Source organism: Ostrinia nubilalis, chromosome 5 (genome assembly GCF_963855985.1).
Source record: "Ostrinia nubilalis chromosome 5, ilOstNubi1.1, whole genome shotgun sequence".
Classification (NCBI taxonomy): Eukaryota; Metazoa; Arthropoda; class Insecta; order Lepidoptera; family Crambidae; genus Ostrinia; species Ostrinia nubilalis.
This window is the reverse complement of record NC_087092.1, coordinates 3,963,283-3,975,921: the sequence shown is the minus strand read 5'-3', so window position 1 is coordinate 3,975,921 and position 12,639 is coordinate 3,963,283. Positions and strand designations below refer to the sequence as shown.

At 40.0% G+C, this 12,639-nt stretch overlaps 1 protein-coding gene across 1 annotated transcript; it reads left to right on the top strand.

Moving 5' to 3' along the window:
• The first annotated feature begins 490 nt into the window (after positions 1–490).
• LOC135071671 (E3 ubiquitin-protein ligase TRIM37-like) lies at positions 491–12,588 on the top strand. Its single transcript, XM_063965439.1, has 11 exons — positions 491–749; positions 834–1,093; positions 1,362–1,572; positions 2,154–2,362; positions 3,616–3,747; positions 4,420–4,629; positions 9,099–9,278; positions 9,718–9,832; positions 10,237–10,435; positions 11,441–11,600; positions 12,108–12,588. Exons 1-11 carry the CDS (start codon positions 696–698, stop codon positions 12,505–12,507), a joined length of 2,130 nt encoding a protein of 709 aa, XP_063821509.1. The 5' UTR covers positions 491–695; the 3' UTR covers positions 12,508–12,588.
• Positions 12,589–12,639: the final 51 nt, after the last annotated feature.

Genomic DNA, 12,639 nt, shown 5'->3' with positions numbered 1-12,639 from the left:
GTATAGCCTCTTAAAACGAGGATCAAGTTTGGAAATTGCCACTCTCATATTCCTTTCTCTACATTTATTTTCGATCGCTTCACGACACATCTATCATCACTACATATAAAACAAAGTCGCTTTCCGCTATCTGTCCCTATGTTATGCTTAGATCTTTAAAACCACACAATGGATTTTGATTTTTGATGCGGTTTTTTTAATAGATAGAGTGATTCAAGAGGAAGGTTTATTAGTATACTTAGCACCCGTGCGGAGTCGGGGCGGGTCACTAGTGTGATAATAATTTAGGGCAACGTACAGTTTGGAAAGCTCTGGATTTATTTATAATAATTTCGCCAAGAAATTGAAAACTGAAAAAGAAGATTTCTCTAAGACAAACATAAATAATGAATCCCCTTCTTCGGCTTCTTCATCTAAGTCAAAGAATACTCATTCATACGGTCATACCTAAGTACTTTCTCTACTACTTTGATATTATCAGCTAGTGGGAAATAATTTATCATAGTATGGTATCACATTTTTTTTGTTTTTATTTTGATTCGATTGATATTCGAACACGGAAGTGATTTCGTTTCGTTCGTGTGTTGACGCTCGCATTGCGAAACATGTCCTATAGCTTTTTTAGAACTTTATAAAAATGTCTAAATTATGGTGAACGATTCGTCGGCCCCATAGTAAAGGAAGTAGATCTGAAGATGGCCTCGAGAGGGGACAAAGGGAATGGAAATGGCGAGGAGCAGATCGTAGAGGTAAATCGATGTGGCCTACATATTTTGACAGACAGGTAAACTTGACCCGAGTATTTAATGAGAATGATGTGATGATGGTTGCAGACGTTGGCGGAGGTGTTCCGCTGTTTCATCTGTATGGAGAAACTAGTGGATGCGCACCTATGTCCCCACTGCTCCAAGTTGTGTTGCTATGCCTGCGTGCGGCGATGGCTGACGGAGCAGAGGTCCCAGTGCCCTCACTGCCGAGCCTCGCTGCACCTGCATGAGCTCGTTAACTGCCGCTGGGTGGAGGAGGTCACCCAGCAGATCGAGACCATGCAACAGACTAACTCCGCTAGTCAACGAGAGAGCTTTAGGGATAGGTAATAAATCTTCAGATATTCTTTATGATGGTTTCTTCATTGAAAACTTATAAAGAAGTTCAATTTAATTATTCCCACGAGATTTCTAAATGGGATATGTTTTTATTGCAATATGTGATTGTACTGTTGACAACATTATTTGAACTTCAATATTCAAATTCTAATAGTTTTAGTTATCAATATAAAGATGTGGGTAGATACATATCAAATGTCATATAGATAGTAAAATAACAATCATTATGAGATAAAAACAAATGAAAAACACCAGATGCCCAACACACCAAGAGAAGCTGACGGTGTACTGCTGGACGTGCCGGCGCTGCATCTGCCACCAGTGCGCGCTGTGGGGCGGCACGCACTCGGGTCACACCTTCAAGCCGCTGGAGGAGGTGTACGAGCAGCACGTCACCCAGATCCGGGACGAGGTGGCCCAGCTGAGGCGAAGGCTGATGGAGCTCATTAGCCTGGTGCAGGATGTGGTGAGTCAAACTAGAAATTATTTATGTGGGCACTTTGCAGGGTATTTACATTTAGAAACATGTTCCAAATATAGTTTTGCCCTGCAATAATAGTTATATGAGATTAAATTAGTATTCAAATTTGTTTATTACCTACAAAAACACTCTAAAAGCTATTTATTTATCAATCTATAATTTTGGACCAGTCACTGGTCACCAGTGTGTAGTTTCTAAGAGTATTAGTTGATAATTAAGAAGAACTACATTATTATACAATTTAAAAGACTGGTGTAATATACATGTCTCATTTTTTGCCAGATACTTGTCAGGTATTTTAAAATCTAAAAATCCTTTTTACTGTAGAAGTGGATTATTAGCACAAAAGTTAGTGCCTAGCACCTGCCATTGCATGTCAAGGCTGTCCCCTGAGCCTAGAACAAACAGTACCAAGGTTACAACTTTTAGCAAATAAATATGTAATTTTGAATAAGTAAGGACAGCAAATTCATTCCTCTGAAAAAAAACTAACTGTAGTCAATAGGGTGGTCCTTATTCCTACGAAAAAATTTTTTTTCTTATAAAAAGCCAATATTATTCTTTAGGAGCGCAACGTAGAATCCGTTCGAGCGGCGAAAGACGAGCGCGTCCGCGAGATTCGAAACGCGGTCGAGCTGATGATCTCCCGCTTGGACTCGGCGCTGAAGGCCAAGCTGCTGACGCTCATGGGCCAGAAGAACAGCCTCACGCAGGAAACAGAGCAGCTGGAACACCTGCTTCAAGAAATAGAGCATCAGCTACATGCTAGCACTAGGTGAGAAAACTTATGTAGGTAATACTTAAGAAGAAGACCTAGGGAAAAGATACGGGCGATTGTTACTAGCTGCTGACGCTCATGGGCCAGAAGAACAGCCTCACGCAGGAGACGGAACAGCTGGAGCACCTGCTTCAAGAAATAGAGCATCAGCTACATGCTAGCACTAGGTGAGACAACTTATGTAGGTAGTACATTAAGTAGGAGACCTAGGGAGAAGATACGGGCGATTGTTACTAGCTGCTGACGCTCATGGGCCAGAAGAACAGCCTCACGCAGGAGACGGAACAGCTGGAGCACCTGCTTCAAGAAATAGAGCATCAGCTACATGCTAGCACTAGGTGAGGCTTACATAATGTAGGTAATACTTAAGAAGGAGACCTAGGGAAAAGATACGGGCGAATGTTACTAGCTGCTGACCCTTATGGGCCAGAAGAACAGCCTCACGCAGGAGACGGAACAACTGGAGCACCTGCTTCAAGAAATAGAGCATCAGCTACATGCTAGCACTAGGTGAGACTTAATGTGTAGGTGATACTTAAGTAGGAGTCCTAGGGAAAAGATACGGGCGATTGTTACTAGCTGCTGACGCTCATGGGCCAGAAGAACAGCCTCACGCAGGAAACAGAGCAGCTGGAACACCTGCTTCAAGAAATAGAGCATCAGCTACATGCTAGCACTAGGTGAGACTTAATGTGTAGGTGATACTTAAGTAGGAGTCCTAGGGAAAAGATACGGGCGATTGTTACTAGCTGCTGACGCTCATGGGCCAGGAACAGCCTCACGCAGGAGACGGAACAGCTGGAGCACCTGCTTCAAGAAATAGAGCATCAGCTACATGCTAGCACCAGGTGAGACCTAGGGAAAAGCTAGGGGCGATTTTTATTTGACCGTCGTCTTCTGTTTTTTGAACGTTCTCTAATTGAGACTATTTTCTTTCATACGTTCGAAAGTAGATTATTTTCGATAATTCATCGATTGTTCCAATAGCAATATCAGCGCAATGCGCGTTGTTTGTTACGCCGACTCCACAATCGATCATCGATTTATTTATTTGTTTTCTGCTTCTGTGTTGCGGTTGGGAATGACGAAAGTATAATCCGAAATTAAATCGAGAAATTTTATAAAAAAAATTCGTGTTCGATGTTACAGCTTTGATATAATTTGATACAGCACGGCTGTAAATCTTATGATGAAGATTAATGAACATTGTTGAATAGTTCTTTTTTTATTAATGCCAATATTTCTTGCAGATCCGAGCTGATCGCCAAGAGCGGCGAACTATCGAAAATGATCCATCAAGTGCGAAAGAAACCGATGGCTAGCTTTGTGACCGCGCCCGTACCGGCCGATTTCCATAGGCAAGTTGAGAAAAAGATTGATAGGTACAAATACACACATCTCCTAATACAAGAAACTATTAACAACATTTTAACAACATTATTTATAACTAAATTGCATGGGTAAATGGGTATAGTCCTAATTTCGGTGGCAGTGTAGATCTCAAGAGCTATTGAAAATATTTACTAACAAATTGGCTTCTTTATCAATAGATAAACTCCATTGTTGCTATTACATTTAATTGCGATAACGCTGTTTTATATTAGATTATCATGGATGATAGAAATATTATTATGTGATATCCTTTGCTTTAATGACTCAATAAATGCCTTAGATTTTAGGTCATACACTTTATAATCAAACTCTATTTCAACCTTATGATAATAATGCAAGGCATAACTTCTTAAAGTTCAGCAAAAACCTACAAGTTTATGATTAAGTGAAAAAATGGACATTTATTTGTTTTTAATAACTCCAACTCCTTCCACACACGCAAACTGAATTTTGAAAGAGCGTGCAGGGACTGCATCAAGGCTCTTTTCCCTCCCTCGTTCTTCGCTCCCTACAAACTTTTCTAGTCCGTCCCTTATCTTATCAATTTTCTCTCTTTCGAAACTTGGCACCACAAAAAGGGTACCATGTACCTACCTGTAAGAAAGAAAATCTAAATTACTAACTACAACAGTACACACATTGACGTGATACCGCCTCGACAGCGAAATCGTGCCGAGCTACGACAGCAGTACGTTCCCGCTTACGAACTTCACGCAGCTGCAACACGCGGCGGCGCCCGTGTACTCCCTGCCGCTACACGTCAACGGGTTATGCTGGCGACTGAAGGTCTACCCGGACGGGAATGGAGTGGTACGGGGGAATTACCTCTCCGTGTTTTTGGAACTCAGCGCCGGATTGCCCGAGACTTCCAAGTGAGTTATGCGCGCCTGGTACTTAGGATAAATTTTGAAGTTTGATAGGACTTTTTGAGGGGAAGTGAAGCGTTATGTTTAGTTTTGTTTTATTTCCTAAAATACATATTTAGCCGACTATTAATATGTAATAATGGTGGATTATTACCATTATGTGTTATGAATGTGTAGGCAAATAAAACAAGTAGCTATACAACATATTACTTTGTATTCCCTCAAGAAGTCCACGTGAGGTTTCAGTAAAGTGCCACATCTTTACTGATACTTAAGGGAAAGGGGAGATATCATCATCATTATTTAAAAATCTTGAACAGGCGACGTAGATTATGCAACTCAGAAAAGTAACGAATCGGATCGGAAGTTTATTACGAATATAACATTTGTCTCAAAACACTGAGCTACGTCACCTGTTACATGGTAGATTTGCACAATAATAATAAGTCTAAAGAGTTTTAAAATGTAATACCTAAAAACATATGTTATTATTATAATTATTTCACTGAAAATGTTTTTGCTACATTACAAAATAAACTTAACAATTTTAAATAATTGTTCGATTATCATTTCTAAATTTTTTAACTGATGTTTTTAACTTGTGTTTTAATTATTTAGCGGCCCTATTAGTATCACGATACACGGTATTTACTGTTTTTATAGCTGAATAATGTAGTGTTTCGTTATTGCAAGCACTGCTAATTTAAGGGTAGGCAAGAGGTAAGTGAGACAATCACTGATATTATGACCGTTTATATGTAGTGAAGCATGTTCGTGGCCGTTGCTGATATGTTACAAGATCATTAATTTTATTTAATGGATATTTATTTTTTAACAAAATAGAAAACTATCCTGTTTACAATATGTAACGTGTTTTGCAAGAAAACTTTTTTTTCTTTTATAATTGTGTGTTCTCATTTCAGTCGTTATTACGACATAACACACCTATTATTATACCGTATGAAGTACAGTAATTTATCATGTTCATAAACCGTAAACGACCTAATGAATAATTGAATCTTTTTTTGTCAAAATTAGCTTATTAACCAACCAATGTAGGTCAAGATGAGAATAATATCAAACATCTTAATCAGATTATAATATTGTTGGATTATGTTGTAACGAAAATACAAATTGCTTAACGCTTAATGTTATTGAATTCACTGGAACTAAGTTTTAAACTTATGTTTTATTTCATACAATGTCAATGGCAAGTAATTATGTTTCAAGATTTAGGTATAATCTTCCCTGCTGTTGCATGTTGTTGTTCTATGTTGGCTCTTACTTCCTCTCTTCTATGTAAATTATTTATTCTCAGGAGATTGAGAAGTGTGAAGTTGCGCAATCTTTTAAATTTTGATTAAATACGTGATCAGATATTGATGTTTTACGAAACTCAAGAATACATGTATTATATTTCCTATTTCCCTACAGTTGTGTTACAAATACAAATGATCATGTACTGTTTGTTTCAATAAATAAATTGAGTAAACCTTGTAGTTGTAACTATGTTATGTAATAACTAGTGGGGTTTCATGCTTACCACTTAAGTATAAAATAATATTTCCTTACATGTGCAAAATAATATTTTCTTACATAAACGCTTACTTCAATAGCTTCCTTTTTCGTTGTCTATCGCTGTTCAAATGTTGGTGGAACCCTCAGATCATAGAAACGGAATAGATATGAACTCGCGCGTAACTACAACGAGAACCAGTGTCCCCACATTTCCCCCACCACAGCTCACACACACATTCAACTGTGTAAAAGCAAAGCGACTGAGAGTCTACGACAACAGGCTCAAAATTGCTATGATTGGCCATAAGGCACGTCACATACACTTTGAAAAAAGCAATTAGAGAGAAGAAAGATAAAATGGAGTCGATGAGATATCGATACTTATTTATTTATTTTTTTATTTTTTTTTTCTTTATCTTTATTAAAGAAACATACAGCCTTGTTTGACACATGCAGCTTAAAATTAAGTGGGTTATAGGGTAAACCAGAGAGTGATTGCCCACTGGTAGTGATTGCCCGCTTTAAGAATAATATTGTCAGGTGCTGACTTTGAATCACTCTAGTTAGATTTGAATTTACTGAGTAGAGGGCTCCGAGATCAATGTACAAGTAGATTTAAAATTTACAATAGGAAACACAAAAAAAATACAGTTATGGCGGATTTTGTCAAGACGGGTGAAAATGTTACTCAAACAGGTAAAGACCACGGTAATACTATCTATACAGTATTCCAACTCGGCCATATTTTTGAAATAAATGTCAACAGCCGCGCAGTACGTCACCGTATGACAACATGCGATAGGGCTGCCCACCTGCAGACCCTATTTTTATTACATCTGCCTACTTAGAATTTCTATCTAGTTTTGTGAATGTATTTTGTGATTGTAATTTTTTATTTTATTTTGAAAAACAAAATATTTTGTGAATGAATGATAAAAATGCATGTTGTTTTGTGATTAGTAGATTTAATTAAAAAAATATATTTGTGTTAAAATTTAGTAACAAGTGACTGAGGCGTACAAAATGCTTGATTATTATACAGGATGTTAAGTAAATGGGTTCATAAGCGGACACTAGCCCATGTTAACATGTGCACATAAATGGTATGGTGAAGTCAGAAAATTGATATCATCATTTTAATAATTTTAATTTTCGTACTAATCTGATTTTATAAATTTTATTTTGTATGAAAATTAAAAAAAAAATGATGATAATATCACTGACTTCACCATACCATTTACATGCATATTATGTTAACATGGGCTAGTGTCGACTTATAAACCCATTTACCTAACACCCTGTATAAATAGGTACTTGTAATTATTTTTATAAAAAAAGCACTTACTGTTTAAAAAACAACACATCGTCCGTTTATTACTGTGGCACATTCGTGACACCCCCGACTTTTGCATATCGAGCGCATACCGAGATTTGAATTTCGAAGGAAAGCTCGCGTTTCGTCCGTTTATATGAAGTTACAATACTGTATGATAGTATTACCGTGTAAAGACTTTAACAATTTTACTAAGGAATTACTTGCTTAGAGGTTAATTTTTTTTTGCAAGTTATTTAATATTCAACTAATGGTGTATGGTCATGATGAAATTATAAGTGTTTTCTCCATTATCAATGAAAATAACTGATAAAATTTGCTTTATAACGGTCATTTTAACGGTGGGTAATCACTGCACGTAAATCTGTATATTTTTAGTTATTGCCCACCATCATTTCAGTTATTGCCATATGTTAATGTATAGTTATTGCCCAGGGCAATTATTATTAGTGTTGCCACCATGCAGTAGCAGTGTTTAAGTTGCTCATTGCTAGACTTGTTTTGCAATTTACAGGCATAAATATTGAAATGGCTTTTAATGTTTCATTTTCAGTATGCCAAAGACTCCAAAAGTTCAACATAGCATAGAAAATTTGCAAAAAGCGATCGAAGCTGTACAAGATGTATCCAACAATTTATCTGCAAGATAAATTGTTGAAAAATATGGTTTGGCTTGAAAAAAATGATAAAAATTCAAACGCAAATACAAAAAATTACAATCCTACGTTAAATCTACTAGTGAAAATGTTAATTGTAAGGAAATAGATACAACTTTAGGGAAGAATAACCAATAGCTAATTGAACATTCTGAGCAACCACTTGAACTGATATCAAAGAAGACAAAAAAATAAATACATATAAAATTCTAATTTTTGCGTCATCTTTGTTTTGAAGTAGATGATTCTGTCTCTACCGATTCTGACTTATCAACATCAGCTCAAGAAATATTTGATATTATATTTGATAAGGCCAAACGCAATTTATTTTGAAATTTTGAAGACTGTATTACTAGAATTTAAGTTTAATGTTTTGTTTTGTTTATTTAAACCCTGTTTTGTCATTTTAAAATTGATTATTTTGTTTTAAGATGCTGGGCAATTACTGTGCTTTGATGTGGGCAATTAGTGTAAGTAATGGGCAATGACTGTACTTTTTGGAGGATTTTAAATTTATTTCAATATTTTCTAAGTTACGTAAGTTTTAACTAAAAATTGTTAATATTCTGTTTAACAGTTTATTGAGGTATAAGAAAAAAGTCATAAATGGTCGATAAATTAAAATACTTTCTTTAATTTTTCATCTCAATGTGTTTGCAATCTTAAGTGGGCAATAGCTATACGGTTTACCCTACATTGGCCTTTAAAGTTTCTAAAGCTAGGTTGTACAGTCAAAGTTGAAAAGGAGACAGATGTGTAGCATAATTTATGCATGCAAAAGAAAATATGAACATTAACATTACAACTTTCAATCCTTCGGGGCAAGGCTCGAAACTGGTTTAAAAATGCTTTTGTATGAAAACCTTTTTATTATTATACGCGCCACGCCCCCGTTTCACATCTATTCCCTTCTATGATCTGAGGTGGAACCCCAAACGTTGGCCCAACTGACCAGCACCAACCCGCAGGTACGAGTACCGGGTGGAGATGCTGCACCAAGTGTCTCGCGACCCGTCGAAGAATATCGTGCGCGAATTCGCGTCTGACTTCGAGGTCGGCGAGTGCTGGGGCTACAACCGGTTCTTCAGGCTGGACTTATTGGCCAGCGAGGGGTATTTGAACCCGGAGACTGACACGCTGATCCTGAGGTGAGCATTGCAGCAGTTGGTTAAAGGTACGCGACTATTTGTTGTTGCGTTGAGCACCCATAGTACAAGCTTTGCTTAGTTTGGGACTAGAGGCGCAGTGTAAAATGTCCAAGGATATTTATTTATTTGTATGAACCAAAATGACGCGTACCTTTTAGATTTATTTATTTGATTTAGTTTTCTAATAAGATTCCATTGTGCAGTAGGCTTCAAATGTTGTAAGCTTTTATCGCGCCATTTTATCGATTTTACGCGATAAGCAGCGGGCGGCTGTTAAAGCTTGAAGCTTGTTTCTAATTGTCTATCAGTATAGTTTAACTGGAATCGTTGTGTGCAATTCCAGGACTTTCTAGCTCTACGAAGATACATAAAATCAGTATTGTTTTTAGATTTGTGCTTTATTAGTCACAGTAAATGTGTGAATATTGTTTTGCGCCAGGTTCCAAGTGCGTCCGCCGACGTTCTACCAGCGCTGCCGCGACCAGCAGTGGTACATCAACCAGCTCATCACCATGCAGAACCAGCACGTTCTGCAGATCAATGATCTCAAAGAGGTAATTACACCATCCACCAAATTATACATTTGTAGCAGCTTGACTTGTCTCGTTTTGTATCGTGAGCAGTTTTGGGACACACGATAAGACGATGTAAATGTATTAATCTACTACGCTTGTTCTCCGATCACTCACATAATTTGATATTATTTATAACTAATAACTGGTAACATCATCAGTGTCTTCATTATCTCATTTACTACCACCGCAAATTCGACCTGCACCTAACATAGACGCAGACCACAATAGGTAGTGTTTTTCTAAGCCGATTTTCTTGCGCTGCTCATCTCATCTTTGTCTTACATTGTCCCGAACCAGTGATAGAGAAACTAGTGTATAAAAAGCCTATTTGCAGAAAGTAAATGGCCTTTATAACCGACTGACATCCAAACTGTGTTTCCCAGCGTCTCACTCTAGAGATGTCTCGCAACTCGCTAGCGACCGCCGCGACTCGCGCGCCGCCTGCCGCCGCCGCCACCGAACCCGACAATCCCGCACAGAATAACCCAGTCGATGGGAACAGCCTCAGCGACTCCATGGTCTTCAACCAGTGGAAGTTCAACGCGCATAACATCATGAGCGGGCAGCGGCTGGCTAGTCCCGGTTAGTGTTCTATAGCGTCTCACTCTAGAAGTGTCTTGTCAATCGCTAGCAGTAGCTATGAAGCCCGAGAACCCGGCGCAGAACAATCCTGTGGATGGGAATAGCCTCAGCGACTCCATGGTGTTCAACCAGTGGAAGTTCAACGCGCATAATATCATGAGCGGGCAGAGGCTGGCCAGTCCAGGTTAGTGTTCTATAGCGTCTCATCTAGAGATTTCTTACGACTCGCTAGCAGCAGTTACATAGCTGACAAACCAGCGCAGGACAATCCAGGCGATGGGAACAGCCTCAGCGACTCCATGGTCTTCAACCAGTGGAAGTTCAACGCGCACAACATTATGAGCGGGCAGAGGCTGGCTAGTCCAGGTTAGTGTTCTATAGCGTCTCATCTAGAGATGTCTTACTACTCGCCAGCAATAGCAACGGAGCCCGACAATCCCGCGAAGAACAACCCAGTCGATGGGAACAGCCTCAGCGACTCCATGGTGTTCAACCAGTGGAAGTTCAACGCGCATAACATCATGAGCGGGCAGCGACTGGCCAGTCCAGGTTAGTGTGCTCTAGTGTCTCACTCTAGAAGTGTCTTACTACTCGCTAGTAGCCGCTACAGAGCTGACAAACCAGCGCAGGACAATCCAGTCGATGGGAACAGCCTCAGCGACTCCATGGTCTTCAACCAGTGGAAGTTCAACGCGCATAACATCATGAGCGGGCAGCGGCTAGCCAGTCCAGGTCAGTGTCTGAAGAGATTTTACTGTTTGGGCAAAGTGTGAATTTTTACTTAGTTTGGTGTGTACTGTTGCATAAGAAATGATGGTTGTTGATGACATAAACGTACCCAGATGTTCACCAACTAGACCAATGAAGCCTTTTTTAGACATAACATAATTTCGATTACAACTTTTCAAGTATAACATAAATTTTATCAAAATGTTGAGCTATAGTTCTTCCCATCTGTACTGAACAATAAATTTTGATTACCATAACATTGTCATTGTTTCCCAGGCATTTTGAACACGACTATCTTCGCTGAAGACACTCGCAACAACGAGGTGTCGAGCCAGCCGGCCTACGCTTACGGGGACTACCCGCAGCCGCCGCGTCTGCCTTCCCATCCGCACGCCACGCACGCGCTCGACGCCTACAACCTACCCTCTACTTCCAGGTCAGTTTCTAACCCTGAGCAAACATGGGACTACCCAGCAGACATAAAACAATAATGGTTTGCTATCACAGATTTTCTTTCGCTTCTTCATCTCAACTTTGTCTTACATTGTGCTGAACACTGGTTCAGTGATAGAATGTGTATTGAAAGTATATTTGCAAAAGGTAAAATTTGACCTTTATAACTGTCTGATATCCAAACTGTTTCCCAGCATCTCACTTTAGAGATGTCTCACAACTCAAACGACAGACTATCGTAAATATTGAAAGAGAGAAGTCGATCCTTAACTTCGAACTCCTCCTATCTACTACTAATTAACTTGGCCTTCACTGGTTGGGTTTTTATTGGCGGTTAAGCATTATATCCTGACCACACAGGATTTGCAGTGGTGGGACTCTTGTCTCACTACCGAATAATTTTATGCCGAAATAAGTCTTGATTACCGTCAATAGCTTTTCAGTATTTTTTTTTAATATTTATATTTAGCCCCCGATGTAATGTTTGCAGGTCGGCGAATTCGCTGCACGCGCCCGGCGCAGACAGCATGGCGCTGGTCAGCCTGCATACACTTCTGAGCGCGGGCCGAGCGCCGCGCGCCGCCAAGCCGCCGCGCCTCGACAAGCGCCTCGCGCTCGCCAAGGACTCCTGCACCACGCTCACTGGTACACAAACAATGTGCACATTCCCTACACGCGCCCGGCGCAGACAGCATGGCGCTGGTCAGCCTGCATACACTTCTGAGCGCGGGCCGAGCGCCGCGCGCCGCCAAGCCGCCGCGCCTCGACAAGCGCCTCGCGCTCGCCAAGGACTCCTGCACCACGCTCACTGGTACACAAACAATGTGCACATTCCCTACACGCGCCCGGCGCAGACAGCATGGCGCTGGTCAGCCTGCATACACTTCTGAGCGCGGGCCGAGCGCCGCGCGCCGCCAAGCCGCCGCGCCTCGACAAGCGCCTCGCGCTCGCCAAGGACTCCTGCACCACGCTCACTGGTACACAAACAATATGCACATTCGCTGCACGCGCCCGGCGCAGAC

Coding starts and splice junctions, on each gene's coding strand:
- LOC135071671 (XM_063965439.1), top strand. CDS start 696: ATGGCCTCGAGAGGGGACAAAGGGAATGGAAATGGCGAGGAGCAGATC. Junction 4,630..9,098: donor GGATTGCCCGAGACTTCCAA/GTGAGTTATGCG, acceptor ACCAACCCGCAG/GTACGAGTACCGGGTGGAGA. Junction 11,601..12,107: donor AACCTACCCTCTACTTCCAG/GTCAGTTTCTAA, acceptor TAATGTTTGCAG/GTCGGCGAATTCGCTGCACG.